At 51.0% G+C, this 21,093-nt stretch overlaps 2 protein-coding genes and 1 long non-coding RNA gene across 5 annotated transcripts in view; 1 reads left to right on the forward strand and 2 right to left on the reverse strand.

Annotated features, from left to right (window-relative positions):
- Positions 1-17,869, reverse strand: part of ULK1 (unc-51 like autophagy activating kinase 1) — a 90,316-nt gene extending 72,447 nt beyond the window's left edge. The window contains exon 1 of the mRNA XM_415091.8: positions 15,305-17,869. Coding sequence (XP_415091.5) covers positions 15,305-15,353 — 49 coding nt within the window. The 5' untranslated portion in view covers positions 15,354-17,869. The remainder of the gene's footprint in view (positions 1-15,304) is intronic.
- Positions 71-16,629, forward strand: LOC121106881. The gene is made up of 2 exons (XR_005840120.2): positions 71-2,427; positions 2,668-16,629. It is a non-coding gene; the product is annotated as an uncharacterized LOC121106881 (long non-coding RNA).
- Positions 13,736-21,093, reverse strand: part of MMP17 (matrix metallopeptidase 17) — a 43,222-nt gene continuing 35,864 nt past the window's right edge. For all 3 annotated transcript variants that reach the window (XM_015275637.4, XM_040648338.2, XM_046901224.1), the window contains 3 exons: positions 20,222-20,374; positions 18,869-19,126; positions 13,736-18,518 (listed from right to left, as the gene is read on the reverse strand). In XM_015275637.4, the coding sequence (XP_015131123.1) occupies positions 18,196-18,518; positions 18,869-19,126; positions 20,222-20,374 (734 nt within the window). In that variant the 3' untranslated portion in view covers positions 13,736-18,195. The remainder of the gene's footprint in view (positions 18,519-18,868; positions 19,127-20,221; positions 20,375-21,093) is intronic.

Raw genomic sequence — 21,093 nt, forward strand, 5'->3', positions numbered from 1 at the left:
CCACCTTAAGGGCCGCCTGCGCCCACCGCCCTCTCGTATCCAGCGGGTCGGGGTCACCCCTAAGCTCCCCGCTGCCCCTCCGGGCCTCTCCGCCGCCCGCACTCGGACAAAGCTGTGTGGAGCGCGGCGCCAACGGGAGCACAGCACCGGCCCGGGCGGTCGCCGCGCAGGCGCGGTGCGCGACAGTGGGGGATCACGGCACGGCGGCCACCTGAGGCGCTGGGGGCCACAGCCCGACCATTTAAAGGCACAGTCGCCGCTGGCACTGAGCCACGGGCGGCCCCGCTCGGCGCTGTGCTCTTGGCGCTGCGGAGGGCTTCTAGAGCTGCCTGCCCGTTGACCCCGGCCCTAAGTCCTCCAAAGTCTTTCAGAAATGTTTCAAATGACCAAACAAATGGCGAGTTTCTCAGCATTTAGTCCAAAAAGCACCTGCTGGGACCCAGGCCTGCCAGCACCCTTGGGTGCTCCTCCTCCCCCGGCTCCTGGCCTCACACAGCAGGCTCACTCACCTCTGCTGCTCTCTGTCGTCCTCTGAGAGCAGCAGGACGGCCCTCAGCCCCACACCCAGGCCTTCTTTCTATACCCCTAACGCACCCCACGTCCCTGTCTGCATCCTTATCAAAGTGCCCACTTGAGAACAAAATATTCCAGCGCACGTCTCAGGCCCTGTTGTGCAGTTTGCTTTTTGCTCACTGGTGTGGCACTGGTTGGTGCTGGCAGGGATGCACCCAGATGCCGTCAGCTCGTCCTGTTGTCGTAAGGTGGCTGTGCAAACAAACACCGCTCTCACAAGGCCGACACGCAGTGCTGAGGGTGCTCCCTGTTGTGACGCCCAACAGCTGTGCTTATCGCTGTTTGGGGCAGAAGCTGGGAACAGGCAGCACCTCTGCACCAGGCCTTGCCCTGAAGCAGCGGTTGGAACAGCATGTGGGCTGTGGGCTGCTGCTCCTCGTGCTGCAAAGCTCACGGTCGGGTGTGTTCACAGCTTAAAATGCTGCTGGAAGAACGGCAGTGTGCCCCAGACTCAGATACAGGCATTGCAGTGGTTGATCTGAGGTCATTTGCAGCTCCAACCCCGGCAGTTACGAGCACGAGTTTAGTGGGATTTGTCCACGTGAAGCAGACAGTTTGTGTGTTTGGTGGCAGTGTCTGCTGGGACCTTTGAACCAATGCAAGGCTGGGGTTTATGTGTGATTTCAGTGCTGCCAAAGTTATTTCAAAAGTAAACACAATAAGATGGCAAGCATCACAGAACCTGCAAAATCAAAATCAAGCTACTCAGCAAGTCTCAGGCACAGGAGTTTGCCAGCTGTATTAGAGCCGCTGTCATTAATGCAGAACATAACAGTTGCAAAAGTTTAAGTCAGGAAGTGAAGAAAGCATTCTGAAATTCTCCATCTCGGCACAATCTCATGTCCTCCTCTGGGCAGCAGCCATGGCCCCGGGGTCAGAAGCTCAGTGCTGCACAACTGTGCTGGGACTGCCACTGCCCACAGCTGCTGCCTCTATGGTGCCGTAACAGCAGACACGCAGCTCCTGCACGGTGCCGGAGGAGGCTGATATGAATGCTGTTCAACCAGAGGCTGAAATGTTGCAGTGAATGTTCTTTGTTGTGTACTGCGTGTGCTTGTTTGTTCCTTCGTGTGCTGAGGGCTGCAAGAAGAAATGTGTAATCTAAATAGGTTTTATGAAACCTGGGTTCTAATGCTGCCTTTGGCACACAGAGCCAGGCAGTAAACTCCTCTCCACCAACATTTATTGTCATTCTAAGCAAAGTGCTTTTGTTTATAAGCAGGCCTGAAGGCTCACTGGGCAGCATTCTGGTGGAGAAGTGGGATTTCAAAGCTGCACAAAGATACTGAAGGTACTCAGAGGTCTCTGCAAGGATCAGGACCAGGTGGTGCTGGATGCTGTGTGCACACCTGGTGCCCAACATGACCCTGGTGTTGACCACTTAACATTTCTAGCACTTAAATGGCTCTCCAGCTTGTCTTCCAAAAATAGACTAATGAAAAGATCTCAACAAACTTCTGCAGAGATCTTAGATTTCCAGCTGAAGCTAATGAGGTACAATGCTACTTGACAGCAAATTCAGTTTGGAGTGCATTCTGCAGACACACGTTATTAGCAAAATGGTTGTTGGTGTCGGAATAAAGAGGGCTGAAAGGCTTCTGAATTCGTAGCAGAATTCCTCACAATATTTTTTCCTGTGGTTTGCTGATTAAATACTTACGCTCTATCAATTCCTCCCTGATGTCCAGAATTGAGCGAGAGTGTATTTAGGCCAGCATCCAATGCATGTGAATTCTGCTCTCCTCTCGTAGTCTCCCATTTGCTAATGGTATGAATGCTATCACCAACAGGTATCCAGCTACTTCCTCACATGGAGGCAGAACACACAGCTCAGTTTACTAATGGATGGCTGAGGTAAGGCCTACTGCTATGATTTACGATGGGTGGAGAAAACACAAGCATACACCCAGCTGTGGGAACCCTCACAATATTTGTTCAAAATTCTTTTGCAAGTTCCTGCAACTTTATCCATTTTTGTAATTCACACGTGAAGACAAGCAATGAGACAGCTGATATCCTGGTGATTCGGATGATACTCTTTTCCAATACCGTGTTGTAATCAGCAGCTGTTAATATATCTGTTTCTGTCTACAGGAATGCAGGAGTGCCATCCTTACCTCAGAGGTACCCTGTAGTTAACCCTAACCCTGGCTCAGTGCTGTGGAGTTGGTTAAAGCTACAGGATTACGTGGGCATGATGTGTGAACAAAAAAAACCCAGCAAAAAGATTTTGAAGGAAGACAGAAGAGAGACTTTCATCATCTGGGGCTAAATTGTTGTCAGCACAGTCAACCTATGGCTAAATTAACTGTATACTCAACGGTGGAAGGCGTGGAGGAATCCTTGGCTGGATACAATTATAGAGAGCAGGTTATTTCTATCAGTATAGATCTCATTTGAAATCAAAATTCGGCAATACACAGAGGGAATCTCCAAGGCACTCCTTTGTAATCTTTCTATATACAGTTATTGCCTCACAGAGGCAATAAGATCTCAGCCAAACATACCAGTGCTTCTGGAAGAAGGGAAATGCCAAACCGTGAGGCTTGAGCACATGAGCAAGACGTGGCTGCACATGGGCTGAGACTGTTAATTGGCCACACATCTCCTCTTCATGTGAAATGGAAGCTTCAGCCTTAAGATGAGCTGTGGTGCAGCCATAGGTGGACACAGAGGCAAGGCTGCTGCTGGGTAACGAATTTGCCTTGCAAAAACAGCAGCTTCACATCTTGAAAATTATTTTGTTTATTTCTTAGCCAAAAAGGATGGACAGCCTAGCACGAGAGGAGTGATGAAGGGTGGCTTAGCTTCAGAGCACATCTGGATGAAAAGCAGATGCTATTTTTGAAGATTAAAAATTGAATTAAAATGTTGACGTATTTAAACAGTAACACACATATATGCTTTCCACAGACTTCCGAATAGCCAAGCATAACCAGAAGTATCTGGGCAGAGCCAAAACCAGCCTGAATGCTGGCATTTCTACCAGATCCATCAGGAAGGAGCAAAGGAACTGAATATGCAGTGCTTGGCTGAGAATCCCTTGGTGGAAGGAAAACACACAGGTCCACAAACATCTGTACGTGGTAAAAGCAAATATTAGCTTAGCATTAATGGAATAGAAGACAAGCTGCAGGCTGTATTTAATGGAAAATTAAAATTACATCTTTTAATCTTACTCATTGCAGATACCTGTCTGTAAGTTCGATTCCAGCCCAACTATCAGTAAGGGCAGAACACAGACCTCAATGGCACAGCACCAGGCTAAGTGTGTGCTGAATGCAGCCATGTCACAGAGCCTTCCTGGAGAGGCTGAATCGGTACATTTATTTGGAGTCCATCTGTAAGTTTACAGCAGCACTGTGAGCTCTGTTAGGAGTATTTGTTCATGCCTCACACAGGATCTGTGCAAACAGCATTCCAACTCCAGGAAAGTGCTTTTGTCTGAGAAAGGGAGTGATGCTCCACTCACTGCAGCAGCTTTTGGTGGTGGAGCCTCTGAACTAAGTGATGGAGTTCAGAACCTACAACCAACTGCCCACAGCTTTGCAGTTGTGCACACAGCTGGATCAGACCTTTAGGTGACACCTAAACACGGGACAGCATGGCTGGAAGATCTGAAAGTTTGAACTCAGAGCACAGACTGCACTCCAATGGCAGCTGCTATCGCAGTATGGCCCCTCATGTCACATGCAGGAGTGGAAGAACTGCTTTCCCTGCACTTCCCTAGCCCTGTCATATTCATTCTGGATTTATTTACACTAGGGCCCCTTTATTGATTAATACCACTGAGAGATTTAACCAGCCACTCAATTATCCTGGCAGGCCAGGTCTGTGATATTTTATTACCCCCTCCCCTCACATACACACCAGCTCCCTGAACAGATTTCATGAATTATTGAAGGTTATGTTTTAATGCACTCAGCAAGGTGCTCTGGCAAGGGGCTCCACAGGTTCCCCTGCATTTTAGTATCAGATGCATTTCAGCTGCTGGCAGAGGGCAGTGAGGCTGTACTTAGTCATCAAACCTGTTAGTGCCCACATGAAGGACCATTACCTAACCTGTCTGTCAAGCAGCTGATTGTATTAAGTTGAGGTTTGCCAGTGAATAAGAGAGAGTCTGCAAATATTCTACTCGGAGGAGTCTGTTTTCAGGCTAATTGGAAGCTATTGCTTGCCAAAGTGCACACTGCTTGCCTGTAAGTCAGCAGGTTATCATCGCACAGTTCCTTACATGAGGTGGGGTCTGGACAGGGTACAAGCAAGTCCATTGCCAGCACCCTCATCCCCCCACCTGCATCCTTGCCATGCAGAGAGCCTCCCAGGTCCATCCTGGAGAAGCTGAGGTTGGTCAGGAGGACACAGTCCTTGGCTCAGCCTGCAGTCTGCTCCTCTGGAGACTGCATTCTCAGCAACAGCTTCAGCACATTCCAGTACAGGACGCTGGAATCCAGTAGAGCCTTCCCACAGCAGCCTGCCTCTGTCCTGCCATGAACCAGAAGCCTTGGTGTTTTTCCTGCTTCAAATGTCGTTCTGCAGGGCTTTGCTCACTCAGGAAGGGTAACTGCTTCTAGCGAGCTTTCAGCTTGCCCTGGGAGGGGAACGCAAGTAAAACTATCCTCCTTTTAGGATGAATTAGTTTGGAGGTGTCTGTTTTTAAGAAGCCCAGTAGAATATTCAATTTCAGGTAGGCACTGCTCCTTACTCATCCCATGCAGAGACAGTGGAGAAATTTGCAGACACGTAAATAACAGCTGTTTAGATTGTAGCAGTGAGCAATGTGCACAGGGATAGGACAAGACATAATGAGGTCAGGCAGCAATGAAGGAGCTCTCTCCCCAACATCTCATTGTGTGGTTGGGTCTGGATGCAAGCAGGCTGCCTGGGCAGCAGAGCACTGCAGTGTGGGAGCGTTTTTGGAGCAGGTTGGGCAAGCATCTGGCAGGAATGACACAAGCAAGGTCAAAGCACAGCCTTGGACAAGCTGGGTGTGTAATGCTCAGCTCCCTCCAGCTTCACAGTGGTTCTGGGCAGAGACTGAGAACATCTCTCTAAAACCAAAAGAAGAGCAGTAAGGAGTAACTCGGGCCTTGGATGTTATCATATCAGCTCCTACAGATACAAAGAAAGAGCAGTTGGGAAAAGTCAGGCTCTTCCCCTGGACGTGTTCTCAGTCAGCTTTTTCAACTGACAAGGACAGGCAGCCTCAAAGAAATGTACAACTGAGCACAGGTGCACAGTGCAGTGAGCCCTGACAGGGCTGTTTGCAGCAGTAAGCAGCTGGGATCAGCGTGCTCACTGCTACATCCCAGAGAAACAAGCCTTCATCTCCCCTTCCTAGAAATGTGCAAAGAGGGACAATACTGCAGCACAGAAGCCCAAAGCAATGAGGGGAAGAAAGCTTTTCAGTGGAACATCAGGGAAGTTCTAGTGTTTAGTGCTTCCAGACTTGTTTTATATTAAAAAACACCACCACCACCACAACAACCATCACCAAACTAAACACCCAGGGCTGCTACGATGCCTGATTTTTAATTTCTTTTTTTCTTGTTCATCTCTGAGCTTTTTGCTCCATAAACTGAACACTGGGACATGCAGCTCAGCTGAAGAACCTGGCTGGGGTCAAAGATATCCAGCTGCTGCCTTCCTGCTGACAAATGAGGGATGAGTTTCTGAAAGGCATTTAAGTGCTTAACTGCCCTGATTCCTGCCTCTTCCTCTCATCTGTGTAAATGACAAGGTCTGTACTACTTTGATTTCGGTAGCAACTGTAATACAGTAACTGTTACATCCAACTGAAGATGAGAAGTGTGCGCATCTCACCAAGCAGCCCTGGGTTTGTTTGCCCTTTAATCAAAGGCAATGAGGTATAGTCACCAATAAAAACAAATATCTGAACAGAAGTAAGAGCAAAAAGGCTAATCATGATTTAGGAGTTCTCTGCCCTTAGACAGTGCTCCCCTTGGGTAGGTACGAGCTAGGAGAGTTGCTCAGCTAATAAGGCAGGATAACCCTAATATTTCCCAGCAGAGGATTCTGTTTTTGTTGACACGATAAAGCATTACTGGATGTGATCACGATGTATATGCAGGCACCCAACCTGGCAGTGCTGGAAAAGATCATTCAGAACTATGAGGACTACAGAGGTTTTCCATGACTCATGAAATTTCAGTCAAATGTTCCATGACTCATGCATTAACCTCACAAAACCCAGAGGGAGGAGAAGCTACTGGGCTGCTGGTTGACAAGAGGCTGTTTAAAACTAACACAGCATAATAAGCAGGACACCAGTGTACTCTTTTTGTCTCTCGAGACAGTCGTAAAGAAGAGTTGCATCCACCCACATATTAACGGGGGACCTGAGCTGAGGTTGTGCAATTAGGATGGGATGTTTTTTGCAGCTTCGAGGCTTGAACAGCAATATTAATATAACCCAATTACAGAAAACATCGCCAGATGCAACAAACTATTAATACTAGCTTATATTTAAATTCAGTTCTCCTTTATTTCACTGCAAATAACAAAATGAAGAGATAAAACCAGAAAGTAGCCTTAAATGAACCACATGAGAAGTACCGTAACCAAGGTTAGCTTGCCTTCCTTCTGCCACAACACTGTACACTTGCTGAACTCTGTAGCAGGAACAGCCCGCTGCAGAGCTGACCCTGTGCACAGAGCATGGAAGGGCAGTCTGACTGCACCCAGGAGTTTGGAAATGCTTCCAGACTGCATAGCAGAGGCCATAGAAGCACCTGGGATGCTGGTTGCTGAGCAGACATCAATCCAGAAGAGCATGACGGGATCAGCAAGGGAAAGCGTGTCCACTGGGGGATTCACAGGGGGTAGAAAGAGCTCTGTCATCTTTAATTTGGTGTTCAGTCTCAACCTAACCCTTAACGTATCTGGGATCCTGATGGCTTATTTGAAACTCTGTTCTGCAACCATAATAAATATATACCCAAGTCCAGAGAGCAACACAAACATTTCGCATTTAAAACATCACAACCCATTTGGTTCAAGTAATTACACTTTGCGCCATTCCAACAATGCTAGATATTAATAGAGATACAGATCCTGGAGAAGAAAATAAGGATACAGGAGAAAAGAAGGCAAAAGTGCCCTGTATAAGTGGCATCAAGGAGAAAGAGGGGAACACTGGAACTCTTTGGTAGAAGAGAACTTGTTTATTTTTTGATGATGACATCATCCTGTAGTTTATAAGATGAGGATTTGTCATAACTTCCTTCAGATCGCAGAGATTATATTGAAAATGAGATTTTTTCTGTAAACAGACCATCTTTTAAACTAACATAACACCTTTCATGAAATAACCTCCAAGCACTTCACAGACCCCAGATCACACGCTTTCATATGAGACCTTTCCCACTGTGCAGGCTGCCCTGCTGAGAGCAGGAGCCAGAGAATGTCCCATCTCACTTGTGTACAAACCTCATCCAGAAGCAATAAAGCCAACTGCACCTACTTGTGCCAGCAGAGGACCCACTTATTGCCAGTCTGTGTGCTTAGGAACAGAATCAACTTGAAAGCTGTGCAGCCACTGTGACATCAGTTTAATGTGTCATGGGACATCAAATTAGGCCATGCTAAGAAATGTGCTGCTACATGTATGGGTACAGCTGTTGCATAAGGCACAGAAGCAGTATCCCCGTGATGCTGACGCAGAGCAAGCCATTAGGCACGAGCAGGGAGAGCAGCCAGAGCAAGGTGCACGCTCATGTTCTCTCCTGTGTGCGTGTCTCATGCCAGCCATTGCATGTGGATGGGAGCTGGAAGGATTGCATCTTTCTAGATGGGCAATGCAATTCTTCTTAGAGTGAGCTGCAGCGTCCCTCTATATGCAATTAGGATGCCCCAACAGCATTTAGGGTAAAACAGAAAAACAAACAGGAACAATCAAAATAGAGCCATCAACAGCCCCTGAGAGTCAACATGGCACTGAGCATGAGCTGCAGCCCACAGAGCCACCCATGTCAAACCGACCTCATTTGATTAGAGAAATTCTCTGTGGTTGGATTCAGTTAGACAAATACACCCTGCAGCAAATGATGCCATTTTAACAACATAAGCATACTCTTATTTGAATCACAGATGATCTGTTGTTGCATGACAAACGAGATGCCCTCCCCGTGCTAATTTAGCCAGATCTCTCGTGGCACAGAAGAGGCACATGTCTGTCTGCATCACACAGGAAACGTCTCAGCTCCCCCTGTCAGCACAGCTTTGCCCACATAAAGGCATCACTATGCATGGCAGCAGTGAATTCCTTCGCATCCCTGCCAGTAGCAGGGGTCAGCAGGTCCTGAGTAGCACACGCATGCTGGGTTTGGGCTGGCCCTTCACTGCTCTTCTGTAGCAAATTCTTGCCAGCTCTTCAGCTTTTAACTTGCCAACATTAGGCTATTTTGATAGTGGGAATGAAGAACCACTGGGCTGCTGAGATACCTTCCTGCTCACCTCTGGCAGGGGACAAGATGCAAACAGCTTCAGAGAAAGATAAATAGTGAGGATGTTCCAGATTCACTGTGTGCTGCAATGAAAGGCAGCATTACTCCAGTTCTGTACTGCACACAGTGAGTGGCTACGCACGGCTGACTTACATAACATCTGCCCTTTCTTACTGTTGTTCAAGAAACCAAGGCCTCTCCCACGTTCACGAGCTAACTCCATTGAAGTGCAATACCCCTTATCAGCCAGCTCATTGTAACAGGTTTGCTGTGTACAGGTGTTTTCCAGGAAGTTCCCAATGGTACGCCCAGTGCTGGCTGCAGGAGCTGTTATCAGTCAATTGCTCCTTACCAGACAATGATGTATGCATAACCCTGCGAAGGGTTTGTGTCCTGTTGAAAAAGGAAAGCTGTTTGCCACAGTTCTCTCCCTGCACTCGTTCCTTTGACCTCAACCCACTGGCAGCGCAGGAGCTCCAGGAACATGAGGGATTTAACTTCTGCTGCCTCCTCAAGTGTCAGCAAACAGCGAGGTCAGGCCAAGCTGACATACTGAGCTTTAGCATTTCTAATGTGGACCCTATAGAATCGATCCACCTTTACACTCTGCTTGGAATATCTACACTTTTGTACATGCATTTCTTGCAGCCCTGCTAGGCACGCTGCTCTGCCAGGACAGTGCTTTGTGAGGATACCACCTCAGCAGTGACCTCAGGAAGAAGCAGGGAGCTCAAGGAGCTGCCAAAACCCATCCTTTTTGGAAGTGCAGACAGCTACTGAAGCAGGCAAACAGCGCTTCTCATCTGCTGTGTGCAATGTGTGCAACTAAAAAACAAGCCAGAAGAAGCCTCATCTCTGACAGTAGTTTTTTTTCCTGAAGCTCTTGAAGTTTCTAGTAGCTTTTCAGTCAGCTGAAGTAGAGATGATTTAATTTTATGCCATAATACAGAAATAAGGGGAGTGCTGCACGCTGTGTAAAATGGAACTCAGGAGACATCTTTCCAAGTACAGCTCAGAGAGGAGGTAATTATAAAAGGTGGTTAAGACTGAAGAGTCAGTCCTTCACATTTCAGGGCTAATGAATTCCTGATAAGAAATTTCTGAGTGAAAAAAGGGAATTGTGGGGCTAATGGAAAAATCCCACATTAACTGGAGAAGGCAATCAGAATTTGTCAAGGAAAGGAGGTTACTCAGCTCCAGACTGCAGTGAGTGAGGGCTGGCAGCAATATGGTGCTCTGAGCATAACAGAGCATCCAAAGCCCTATCGAGAAAGGGGAATGGAAAAAGGTAGAATTCACACACAAGAGCACACGGAGATGTCCAGACCTCAGTGACCAGCCCGTGCCAACCACACAGAGCCCAAGCCTTACCCCAGACTGCATCACTTGCACAAGAACTTGCAAAAACTGATTGCATACAAAAAAACCCCACCCAAAACAACCAAGAAGAAATGTGGAAGGACTCACAGTTTATTTTACAGCCCACGTACCATCAGCATGTCACTCAGAAAGGGTCCAGGTGAGGTTCCAGGGCAGAAGCATCCACCATCCGTGTTACAGCATCCTGCTCCTGGACCAACCCACTGAGGCAATGTGGGCTTTCCCAGGACTCTCCAAACTCCATTCTGGCAGAATGGCACGTGAACTCCTGGTGCTGGGTATGCCTGTCCCTCCTTTATCCCCTCAGCTTTGAAGGGGCCCACTGACATCAGCAGCACAGCTTCGTTGCTGAGCTCACACTCGGTCCTTTCACTGCCCTATCCCTGGCCCTACCAAGTGCTGAAGCACAGCAGCTTCCCTGGGACCAAGCAGCTGAGATCTGAAGCTCATTATGTAATTACTCTGCAAACATCTCATCCATATAATAGCTCCACACCTGGAGAATCTCAGCCCTCCACACAGCTTTGAGTGTGGGGCTTTCCAACGAAAGGCAGTTTGAATTGATGTTTTTTCCCCCTCTCTCCAGGAGTTCTGAGGTATTTGTGCACAGACAGACAGCTAGCAGCCCAGGCAGTAACACAGCTCCAGCATTCATGGTGACAACACTATGTTGCAGGAAGCTGTGCACAAAGAACACACGTTCTCCATTTGACGCAGGCTTTTTGTTTTGTTTTGAAGGCCAGATTTCAATCACCCTCAGTCATCTTCCCCAGCTTAGAGCCCAGCTGTTAATTGTAGGTGTTTCATCTCGGCAGGGCTGTGAAGCCAGAGCCAGCCCAGCGGAAATCCCACACTGCCAGGCTCTGCAGCAGTTGGCACTTATTGCCTGAATGGAAAGAGCAACAACTGAGCACAAATATTTGAGTTCCTCTTTGTTCCTGGCAGGGCTCTTGCAGCATACACGAGAGCAGATTGCATTTGTTTTGGCTGGGATGGGAGAAGCAACGCAGAGTGCCCAGGTATGAGCTCAATGCAGCACGCAACAGAGGCAGATGTTGTCCCGGCTGTACCCACATGCACAGGGCTGGAGCAGCAGCTTGGATGGTTTTATCAGCCAGGGTGAGCTGCTTCCTGGGGCCTTATTGGGCTGCAGGTCAAGGATGGGTGTTTATCGGGACGGGCAGCTTTGGCAGTAAATCCTCTGCCTGTGGGTGTGCACAACTGAACCAGCTACCAGAAGCCAGCAGTCACACGTAAACATTTGGGCAGTCCAGACACAGTCCTATCTCAAAGCTGCTCCAGCTTGGCCACCAGAGCAAAGCACCAGCAAAACAGCAGCACCTTCAGAGCGAAGGCATTTTCCTGCCCTTATTTCAGAACACAGCACTGGAGGGCTCAGTGACCCCGGCTACGCGACCCATTTCTCCCCACTTCCATCTGCAAGTCCAAATATACAGCACTGCTGCTGCTGCTTGTAGGGCCCATTTGTCTTTACCAGCAGTCCCAGCAGGGTCGCCTTGTATTCGGTGTTGTGGAACCCCACGTGAGACACTCACCCTCCCCAAGAAGCCCAGGAGCAGAGGCCCTACCACCTGCAGCCCCAGAGGTTTGGTTCCACTGAGAGCACTGCTATAATCCCAACAGCCGTAGAAAAACAAACGCAGCTGCTGGTCAATAGGTCTGACTGCCTGGCAGGGAGAGCAGAGAGAAGGGGACAGAAAAATGCCCTCCATCAGACACTGCTGCAGAGGCCCACCTCCCAGCTGGCTGCCCCCACCCCAGGATTTCTGCACCCAGGAGGGGCTGCTCATCCATCACCAATAGAGAACAAGTTCTGAATACATCATTTGCAGCTGAGTTCATTTCCATTTTTTTTCCCCTCCTTACTGCTCACCCTGACCAAATGTAGTGTGGTTCACTAATGAGTGCGCTTCAGTTTTTGTTCTGCCATGCAAGAAAATCCAATTTTTGTTCTGCAATGCAAGAGGAAAAAAGAGAAGGAGAAAGCCCAGCAGCATCTTTGCCACTCTGCCCATAGATGGGCTCACCCAGATGCTGCAGCTGCACAAAGCAGTCCTGTGCTGCAGCACTGGGAACGGCAACCCAAAGCCTCCACCTCCAGAAGTTCAGTGGGAAGATGGATAATCAATACTGAATTATTCTTCAGAATTTGCTGAGCACTCCGCACTTCTCTATGCTGAGTTCAAGTGAGGCCAGGGCCCTCTCCCAGCCAAGAACAGCAGGGTGCTTTCCCTTTGCTATCAGCAGCACAGTTACACCCCAACAGCTCAGCACACACTTGCAAAGCGTGGCCCAGCCCAGCCCAAACAAGGCCAGAGATAGCGTGCACATGAGCACACACACAGCAAGGACAGGCTGGCAGCCACGTGGCCCTCAGAGCCTGCTGGCAGGTGTTTGTTTGCTCACCCCGGTAACACAAAGGCAAGCAGGAAGCAGGTATGAATTCAAATTGAAAGCTGTAATTGCATAGAAGGGCATGGCAGGAGCATGGACCCTATGCCTACAGCAGCACCGGAGGTGAGGAGGCCTGATAGCAGGGTGCCAGCAGGATGTGCACAGCCACCAGATCACTGCATACAGAAGAGCATTCCACCCCACTGATGAGATGCTGCTCAGGGGAAGCCCAGTGGCAAAGCAGCATCGGGGCCATCACCCTTCCCCACGGGCAGCCCAGCATGGGTCAGGGTGCAGCTGATGGATGAGCCGCTGCAGTGACAGCACACACAGACCATGGTTTTCCATTGCGTCACCACTACCTTGCTTGACCCGGAGGTTAGGAATAACAGTCCACCAGGCTGCCAGAACAAAGCTATTTTGGGGCAGGCTTCGGGCTGACTCCCTGCACAGGGCAGCTCCGAGGCAGGCCCAGCAGCAGCCCCAGGAGCAGGAGGGTGCTGGGACACGGCTTCACTGCTGCAGCACGAGGCATCCCAAGTGCTCAGCACGTGCTCCATTGGGCAGAATTAGCACGGCCTTGCAGAACACCGCCCACCTGAGCATGGCTTTTGCTTAGGGAGGGCTGGGCAAACAGGAATTCCCCCATATATGCGGCACCTCAGGAAAAGGAGATTCACTGCCAAACTGCTCTATCCCGCTTCAGCTTCTGCACACCCGTTTCCAATGCAGACTGGGAAAGCAGCTGCTGCCCACATCTGGGCTGAGGTTTTAAAGCTGCACCACAAACAGCTGTCAGATCTCACGTCACGGGCATCTCGCCGTGCAGGGCTCCGTGGCAGCGGATAGGGAAAAAGGGCAGATGGACACAGCAGTGCAAAAAGGGACAGTTAAAGCAGAGAATTGCTGTAAAACATCTTTACTTTTGTGCGCTCAGAAAAACAGAGCAGTTACAAGCTTGGGTTGAGCATAATGACAACATTTCAGAGAAGTTGAAGCGCAGTGATGCAAGTAAGTGGGGCAAAGACTTCCACTGCTGCTGTGGAAATCTCTCCCCAGAGCTCTGTTGGACGGCAGGCTTTTAAGGAGCCTCCACAGTTCTTCACAAGCCCTCCTGGGCCACGGCTAGCCCATTACTTGGTAGCTTCACAAACAAGCAAACCCATTCTACAGCTCTGCCCCCACTGATGCACAGATGTGAACGTGGGCAGTACACAGCCCAGCAGCTCAGAGCAGGAGGGTGAGTACCCCAGCACAGAGGAGCTGCAGGGTGCAAAACAGTCACACAACTAGCAAAGAGCAATGCCCACATACCACTCAACACCGCAGTTTCCTATTCCCCAGCCCAAAGCAGCCTCAGTCTCAAAGAAGCCATCAGTTTTTTGTAACTGCCCAGTGGAGAGGGGAATATCATCACTGAGCAGCCCCCAGATAAGCTCCCTCTTCTGTTCTGCAGGCACAGCATGCCAGGGCCTTTCCAGCTTGGTTCTCCCTGCATTACAGTTGAGCTGGTGAGCTAAATAAGGCATTTCTACCCTTTGAATCTCAACATACAAACAGGCTTCTGCAGTCATAGCTTGTGCTCCCACCTCCAAACCTCTTTTTAACATATCGAGTAACTGATCTCAAGTGAGACCCCAAGCTTTCCAGCTGTACCACATGTGGGCTGGGGTTGGCTTGTCGGATACAGGGTGGGAAGGCCTCTCCCCAGGATGCACATTTTCTCACATGAAGCCCAAAGAGAAGTCACCACAAACCAAGCAGCACAACCCTTAAGTCTTGCTGCAGCCCCTTGCAGCGCTTGGGAAGTTCCATCCCCACTGCAACAGAGCAGCACTGTTGCAGACACAGTGCCAAGCACTGAGAGCTGCTCAGAGCAGGCTGATTGCTGCTCCAGCAACTGCCTGGTCTGAGGGTTGTTTTCTGACTGTTTGGGGTGCTCATCCAAGCTCAAAGCTGTCTTAATAAAAAAAACCAACAACAGAAAACCAAACACACATCCGTCCTGTATCACAGAGGGACAAGTCCACTGGAGCTGGCAGCGTAACACTGAGTTGAGGTTTTCACTGCTGACAGGACAATAAATCTCACCAGAGGTTTAGGAGTTTTACTTTATTTCCAACTGAAGACCAGAACATTGCGTGGAGGATGGGGAGCTGTGCTGGCAGCTCCTGCAGTAACCTTGTAGCCCCTGGCCTTGCCATACCAACTTGTATTGCAGACGACTGCTTCCCAGCTAACAGCCCCAGCACATGCCTACAGAAATCCCCCACGTACCATCCAGCTTTAATAGCCTCTCCTATTCTTAGCGCAAGATTGTATTCTTATAGCCTGTTGCTCTGCTGTGTACTCCCTGCTTTTGGCTGTCCTATACTCCTCCCTGGCCTGTACCAGCCCATGAGGGCCAGCCAACTGCCCCACCTAGAAATGGCAGTAAAAAGCAAGCAAGTGACCCACAGCACTGAGCTTACCAGGAACTGCTGAACACAGAGAGCCAGGACAACCCCTTGCACAAGGCATCCCCCAGGCTTGCTGCTGGGTTCAGCCTGGTCCCACATCACGTGCACCTGGCAGAGGAGATGGAAAAAGCAAGGTGGTGGGGCTGGAGGCAGGGCTAGGATTTGTCCTCTCCCATATAGTCACCTGAGAAGCAAAAACCATCTCTAAAAGCTATAGCAAAGCAGGAAAATGCTAGAAGCACCTACCAACCTATGGGGCTGAGCCCCAGCACCTGCTCTCCTGCCCACAGCTCTGCAATTGCTGATTAAACCTGTGGGGGTTGGGGGGGGGGGGGGGGGAGCTTTCACCCTCAATCAATCAGAATGACTCATTTTACCCCACCTCCCGGGATGAGGGCTGGGTGCTCCCTTCCCCGGGGCTGTGGGAGGCAGCAGCCCATGTTACACACACAGCTGATGTGTGATTTCAATTAGAGGACAGAGGAGGCCTCCTCACAGCTTTATTGTGTTTCTCAAGCCGTGTCACGTCGCTCACCATGGCACGTCCAAGATTAATTGTCCTTAATGTTATCGTTTTATTTTTTAATCCAGACGTTGCTATAGCTTTGGCCTTTGAAAACCGCTTCTGCCCACCTTACTTTTTCCTCTTTCCTTTCTCTTTTTTTTTTCTATTTTTTCTCTTTTCTCTGTCTTTTTCTCCCCCCCCCCCCCCCCGCTCCGCCCCGTGCTGTGCCGGTTGGGGCGGGCAGTGCCGGGGCTCTGCTGCCCTCCGGCGGCCTCACGGGGCCGTCCCGTGTACCGACACACGGACGGAGCCCGGGCAGCCCCTCTGCCTGCTGCTCAGCCCCGCCGCCCTCCTCGGGTTTGGATAAAAACCACCGTGGCTTTGCCCCCCCCGCAGCGTCCCCACGAGGGGATGTGTCATGGTGGCTCTGCCCAGCACAGTGGCACGATGACCCAGTCCGCCTCTGCGTGTACCTCTGCATCCCGCTGGAGCTGGAGGAGCCGTTCCGCCTCCTTGCCCTCCACCAGGACCAGAGGGAAGCCCCAGCACAGCCGAAACCTTGGGTTCCTTCCCCGCCCACTGCTGAGGGCTCTTGGTACAATGGTGTCTTTGTGCTGTGGACATCTGCTCCCAATGCCCGGCCCTCCGGCTGTGACCCTCGGGCAGCACCGACCCCGCTGGCCCCACGCTGAACCAATGACCTCCCAGGGAGACTCCCTGGCTGCCATTTCCATCCCAGGGAGTGAGATCATCTCACATCCGCATCCAGGGCTCACACAGCAGGATGGCAACACCGTGGGCATCCCGGTTGGCTTTTGTCCCGTTGTGTTGGGTACCAGCAGCATCACAAGTGAGCTGCAAGATAGCGGTTTGCAGCGGAGGCCCAGCAGGACATGTCCAATGTCTGCAGGGACCAACAGGGAACAAAAGTGGGCCTGGTGTGAACGTCACCCAGCATGGTTACATGCTCTGAGGTTGACTGTGCACCACTTGGGGTGGATTTCAACACCTTTATACTCTGAATCCAAGGATACATTCAATAAGATGTTTACTTGACATAGAGCAGAGCTGTCCCTCCCTGCCTGCCCTCAGCTTGAGCAGCACATGGGCATGTTGGGACAGCTCATCCTTCAGCACACAGTGCCCTGTCCATTCAGCCATGAGTCACAATAACAATATTTCGTACTCATCTTCTCGAGGGGAACATTAAAAGCCACTGAAACGTTATTTATTATCTGCAGCCAGAGTCAGGAGGCAACTGTGTGCTCCTTCTGCACTGACGGATGTGTCCAAAGGGACCTCCGAAAGAGCCTGATCCAGAACTGCATCACTGAGAGCATGCTGCCATCTGAGCAGGCAGGGATGCACCAGTGCAGCGAGGGCCGCCCCGGGCAGTCACTGTGCCTCACTGTACGAGTGAGACCGAGTCAAGGACCATCCTAATGCAGCTCTTGACCTCCCATCTGTTGCTCCAAACCTGTGGCTGAGGCGCCAGGAGGAGCTTAAGGCTGACTGCATGCATTCCTCCTCCCCACAGCCCATCCTCTGTGGTGCATCCAGCTATGACAGCAACACAAATCCATCCATTTTAATCCCTCCCAGAACGTAAAACAGCATGAGGCAGAAGCTCTGAGAGCAGAGGAATTCCGGTGCAGGGATGAGGCTGTTGGGTGACGTCATGGTGTCCTGTTGGTAAGGCTGTGCCCAAGCCTGAGCAGCCAGCACCTTACTGAAGGTGGCAGGCTTGATCCAGCAGAGGACTGGGAGCTGTGTGTAGGCAGCCAAGGTTTATTAGAGAAACTGTTAAACCCGAAAGACTTGGATACAAAGATAAGCTGCATTGCCTTCTGAAAGGCAAGGCTGTTTCTGGCCTGTAGAATGGACACAGGTTACCCAGACATCAGCTACCATGGCAGATGGGACAATAAAACAATCACCTTGCAGTTAATCTTCGTGGTGTCAGAGATTCTTTCTACCCAGTACATCCAATGGGATGTGAACGTCGTGGCAGCGCAGCCCATCCTGCCGCCACCACTGTCCCCACTCGACCACAGCAGCGCTTCCCTCCCTCCTCTGCAGTGTTCCGCATCCAAAGCTACACATCTCTATGGAACAGTTCTAAATGCAACATTAGGCTGCTCTCCTCTTCAGCTGGATGGGGGAATAAGGAGGTGCAGAACTCAAAATCTGTTATTAGACCTTTAACTAAAATTAAAAAGAAAAAAAAATAAAACCAACCAACCAAACTAAAACCAGCCACTGTTCACTTCTCATGGAGAATTCAAAACCTTCACCAGCATGTTCCTAGGAATGTTGTTCTGCTTGCAACGCTCAGCAGCACGGGATCGCATCCACCCGCTGTCCTGGAGCACCACTGTCCTCTCCGCGGGGTGAGGTGTCATAGGGCCACACACAGCAGTGCTGCAGCCCAGAGCAACGTGAGGCCGGCCGGCAGTCTGAGCACAGGACAGGCCCGCAGCGGCTCGGAGGCGGAGGTGCAGGAGCAGACCTCGTAGCTGTTCTCTGAGCGGCTCTGGTCGTGCTGCCCGGGCTTGGAGCGTGCTCCAACCCTGCTGCTGCCCGCTGCCTCCGGGGCGTCCGCCTGCATGTCGCTGCACACCAGCCAGTCCCTGGCGATGGATTGGGGGTAGCCAGGCTCGGCCTCCAGCTCACTGTCCAGCACTCGCCAGTACTCCTTGCCCCTGAAGAAGTAGCTTGCACCTGGGAAAAAGAGATATTTCCTTCACCAACACATTTTTTTGCCCGGGTTTTCATGTATCTAGCTCAAAATCCAACAGCACTCTCATGAAGTGGAAACCAGCAGATATCGGGAGACACGTCACCACAAAACATCAGCTGTGTTCTGCTAATGAAACCCAGTTATGTGCCACCCAGGCGCTTTTGCTCCCTGCCTGCAATGACAGTGTCGCTCAGTGGGCAGAGAGAGCTGTGTCTCAGCCTGCCTCTCTGCAGCTTTTGGATGGGGGAAGTGCCAGCCCACCTGGGACATGGGGCTGCATCCCAGAGCATTGCTTTTCTCCTCGCTTCTTGGACCCATCCCACGGACTCACCGTCTGACCACCTCATAGCATCATCTAAAGGGCTCGGTATTCCCTTCCACGGAATGGTCTCTGAGGGGTACCCGGAGTCCATCCTCCGCTCGTGGTCGTCGTAGCGCCAGCAGAGGTTGTCCTTAAAGAAATAAGTCTTGTCATTGTGGGCCCAGGAGAAGGCAGCGTCGATCCCTCCCGGTGGCAGCCCGAAGTCCGAGATGGGCCGTGGGTATCCTTCCTCCACGTTGTTGTCCTTGAACACCCAGTACCTGTCCCCTGAGGAAAGGAGAGAAGCGTGGAGAATGATCACATCAGTTTCACAGCCGGGGCTGGCCTTCCCTGCAATGAGCCAGTACTTCATTACATATTGCCATGACAACCCTCTGCTTGGCTCTTGGCACCAGAGGATGGGGTTGGAGGGGAGCAACCCACTGGGACAGCTGCTGGGCCGGTGCTGTGCTGCCCAGCTGGGGGTCCTTGTGGGCACAGAATGGGCCCACATCCTTCCTCTCCCACTTCGCATCCTGCCATGGGGACAGGCACTCTGTCAGCATGAGGTCTCTGGGGACCCGATGCATCTGCAGCACCCTGGGAGACACCCGGCCTGCTTTAAAGGACAGGCTTTTTCCCTTCATTTTCTAGAAAACGTGAAGAAGCACTTAAACACAGGGCTATGTATCAACAGCAGAGACTCGAAAGCCAGGGTAATTTGTGTGCTTTGGTTTGTATCCAGGGATCGATGAAACGATGCTGGAGAGTGAGAATGAGGCAGTGTTTTATGGCTGGAGAGTAAACCTCTCGTTCCATCATCGCAGGCAGGACGAGGAGCAGCACGGAGGGCTGCGTGGGAGGGCAGGGGGGAGAGCAGGGGGACAGCCTGGATCCAGCAGGCAACGAGGGCTGGGGAAGGCACAGCCCTGCTGAGGGGTCTGATGGGGTCCCAGGGCCCCTCAGGGAAACTTTATCCTGAACACCGAGGTGGTGTGAGATCCTCTGCTGAGCCCTGTGCCTACAGCCTGGCTCTGGTGATTCAGCACTCCTGAAATCAGTAATTCACCCCTTCTTGCAGCCCAGCAGCAGACAAAATGCAATTTCCAGCGCCGCCAACTCCACGGCTGCCGCCTGCCCTGTGCTGGCACAGGAGGGACGTGCTGGGGCAGTGGCACCATGCAGCTTCAGCACACCTGGAATGCTCAGAGGATGCTGGTTTAGGACCCGAGAGCTAATCTCTGTCCTCCAGCTCTTGCAGGAGAAACTGGAGGCACTGGGAGGAGATGGGTACTGGGAGAAGGTGGGCCCTGGGATCTCTGCAGGAGCAGAGCCCTGCTGCAGGGCTGTGTCCCGGGGGCACACACCGTCGCTTGCTCTCACCTTTGAAGAACACAATCTTGTGGTCGCTGGTCCTCTCATAGACGGCGTCCACGCTGTCCAGGTTGAGGGGCAAGCCCCGCCAGAACCGGTGGATCTGGGCCGGCTGGAGGGAGACCAAGTGCTTATTGCGGGTCAGTCTCCAGAAGTACTTGCCTGGAGGGACAGAGGGCATTACTGACCCACCCCAATGCCCACCGCCGTGCAGGACAGGCCGGCACCACGCCATGCATCGGCAGAGGGAAGCGAAGCGTGGCGAGATGGGAGCCGCGGGCTCTCCAGCAGCAGCTGCTGGCACTTTGTGTTCCTGGCAGCTCTTAGAAGAAAGCCCCTTTTTGAGGGCTTGAAACACCCCCCGGGCGCTGTGCTGCCTGGGACTCAGCCTGGCTTTGTGCAGGGCAATGATGGTGCTTTCTCCCCAGAGGGCTCCGCACACCGAGATCCTGACTGGAGCAAGGTGTTTGAGAGAGAGCCCTCAGCTCCGTCCCGTGTTTGTTATCGCCCATTAGAAATGACTGCGTGTTATTTACATCTGCTCTTGCATAGGTTCCCAAGGGAAACGAGCAACAGAAAGCAGAGATGTGCCTTCAGATTGGTATTCAGCGCATTCAGCGCTTTCTCCGGCGCTGGCAGATTGTGACACTGTCTTTCAAAACCTTATGGAAATTGGATCTCAGCCCAATAACGCAGGAGGCAAAACTCTAACGCTCAAACATCTGCAGAGAGGGGTTCTTATTATAATTATAAGGATTTATATCATATTCTTGTTCTTCTGCTCCGGTTTGCGTATTTGCTCTATCTGGCTGAGACCTACAAGTGAATAATACATTCAGACGTGGTAGGAATTGACATAATTATAGATTCTTTTTAGGAAC

Source organism: Gallus gallus, chromosome 15 (genome assembly GCF_016699485.2).
Source record: "Gallus gallus isolate bGalGal1 chromosome 15, bGalGal1.mat.broiler.GRCg7b, whole genome shotgun sequence".
Taxonomy (NCBI): Eukaryota; Metazoa; Chordata; class Aves; order Galliformes; family Phasianidae; genus Gallus; species Gallus gallus.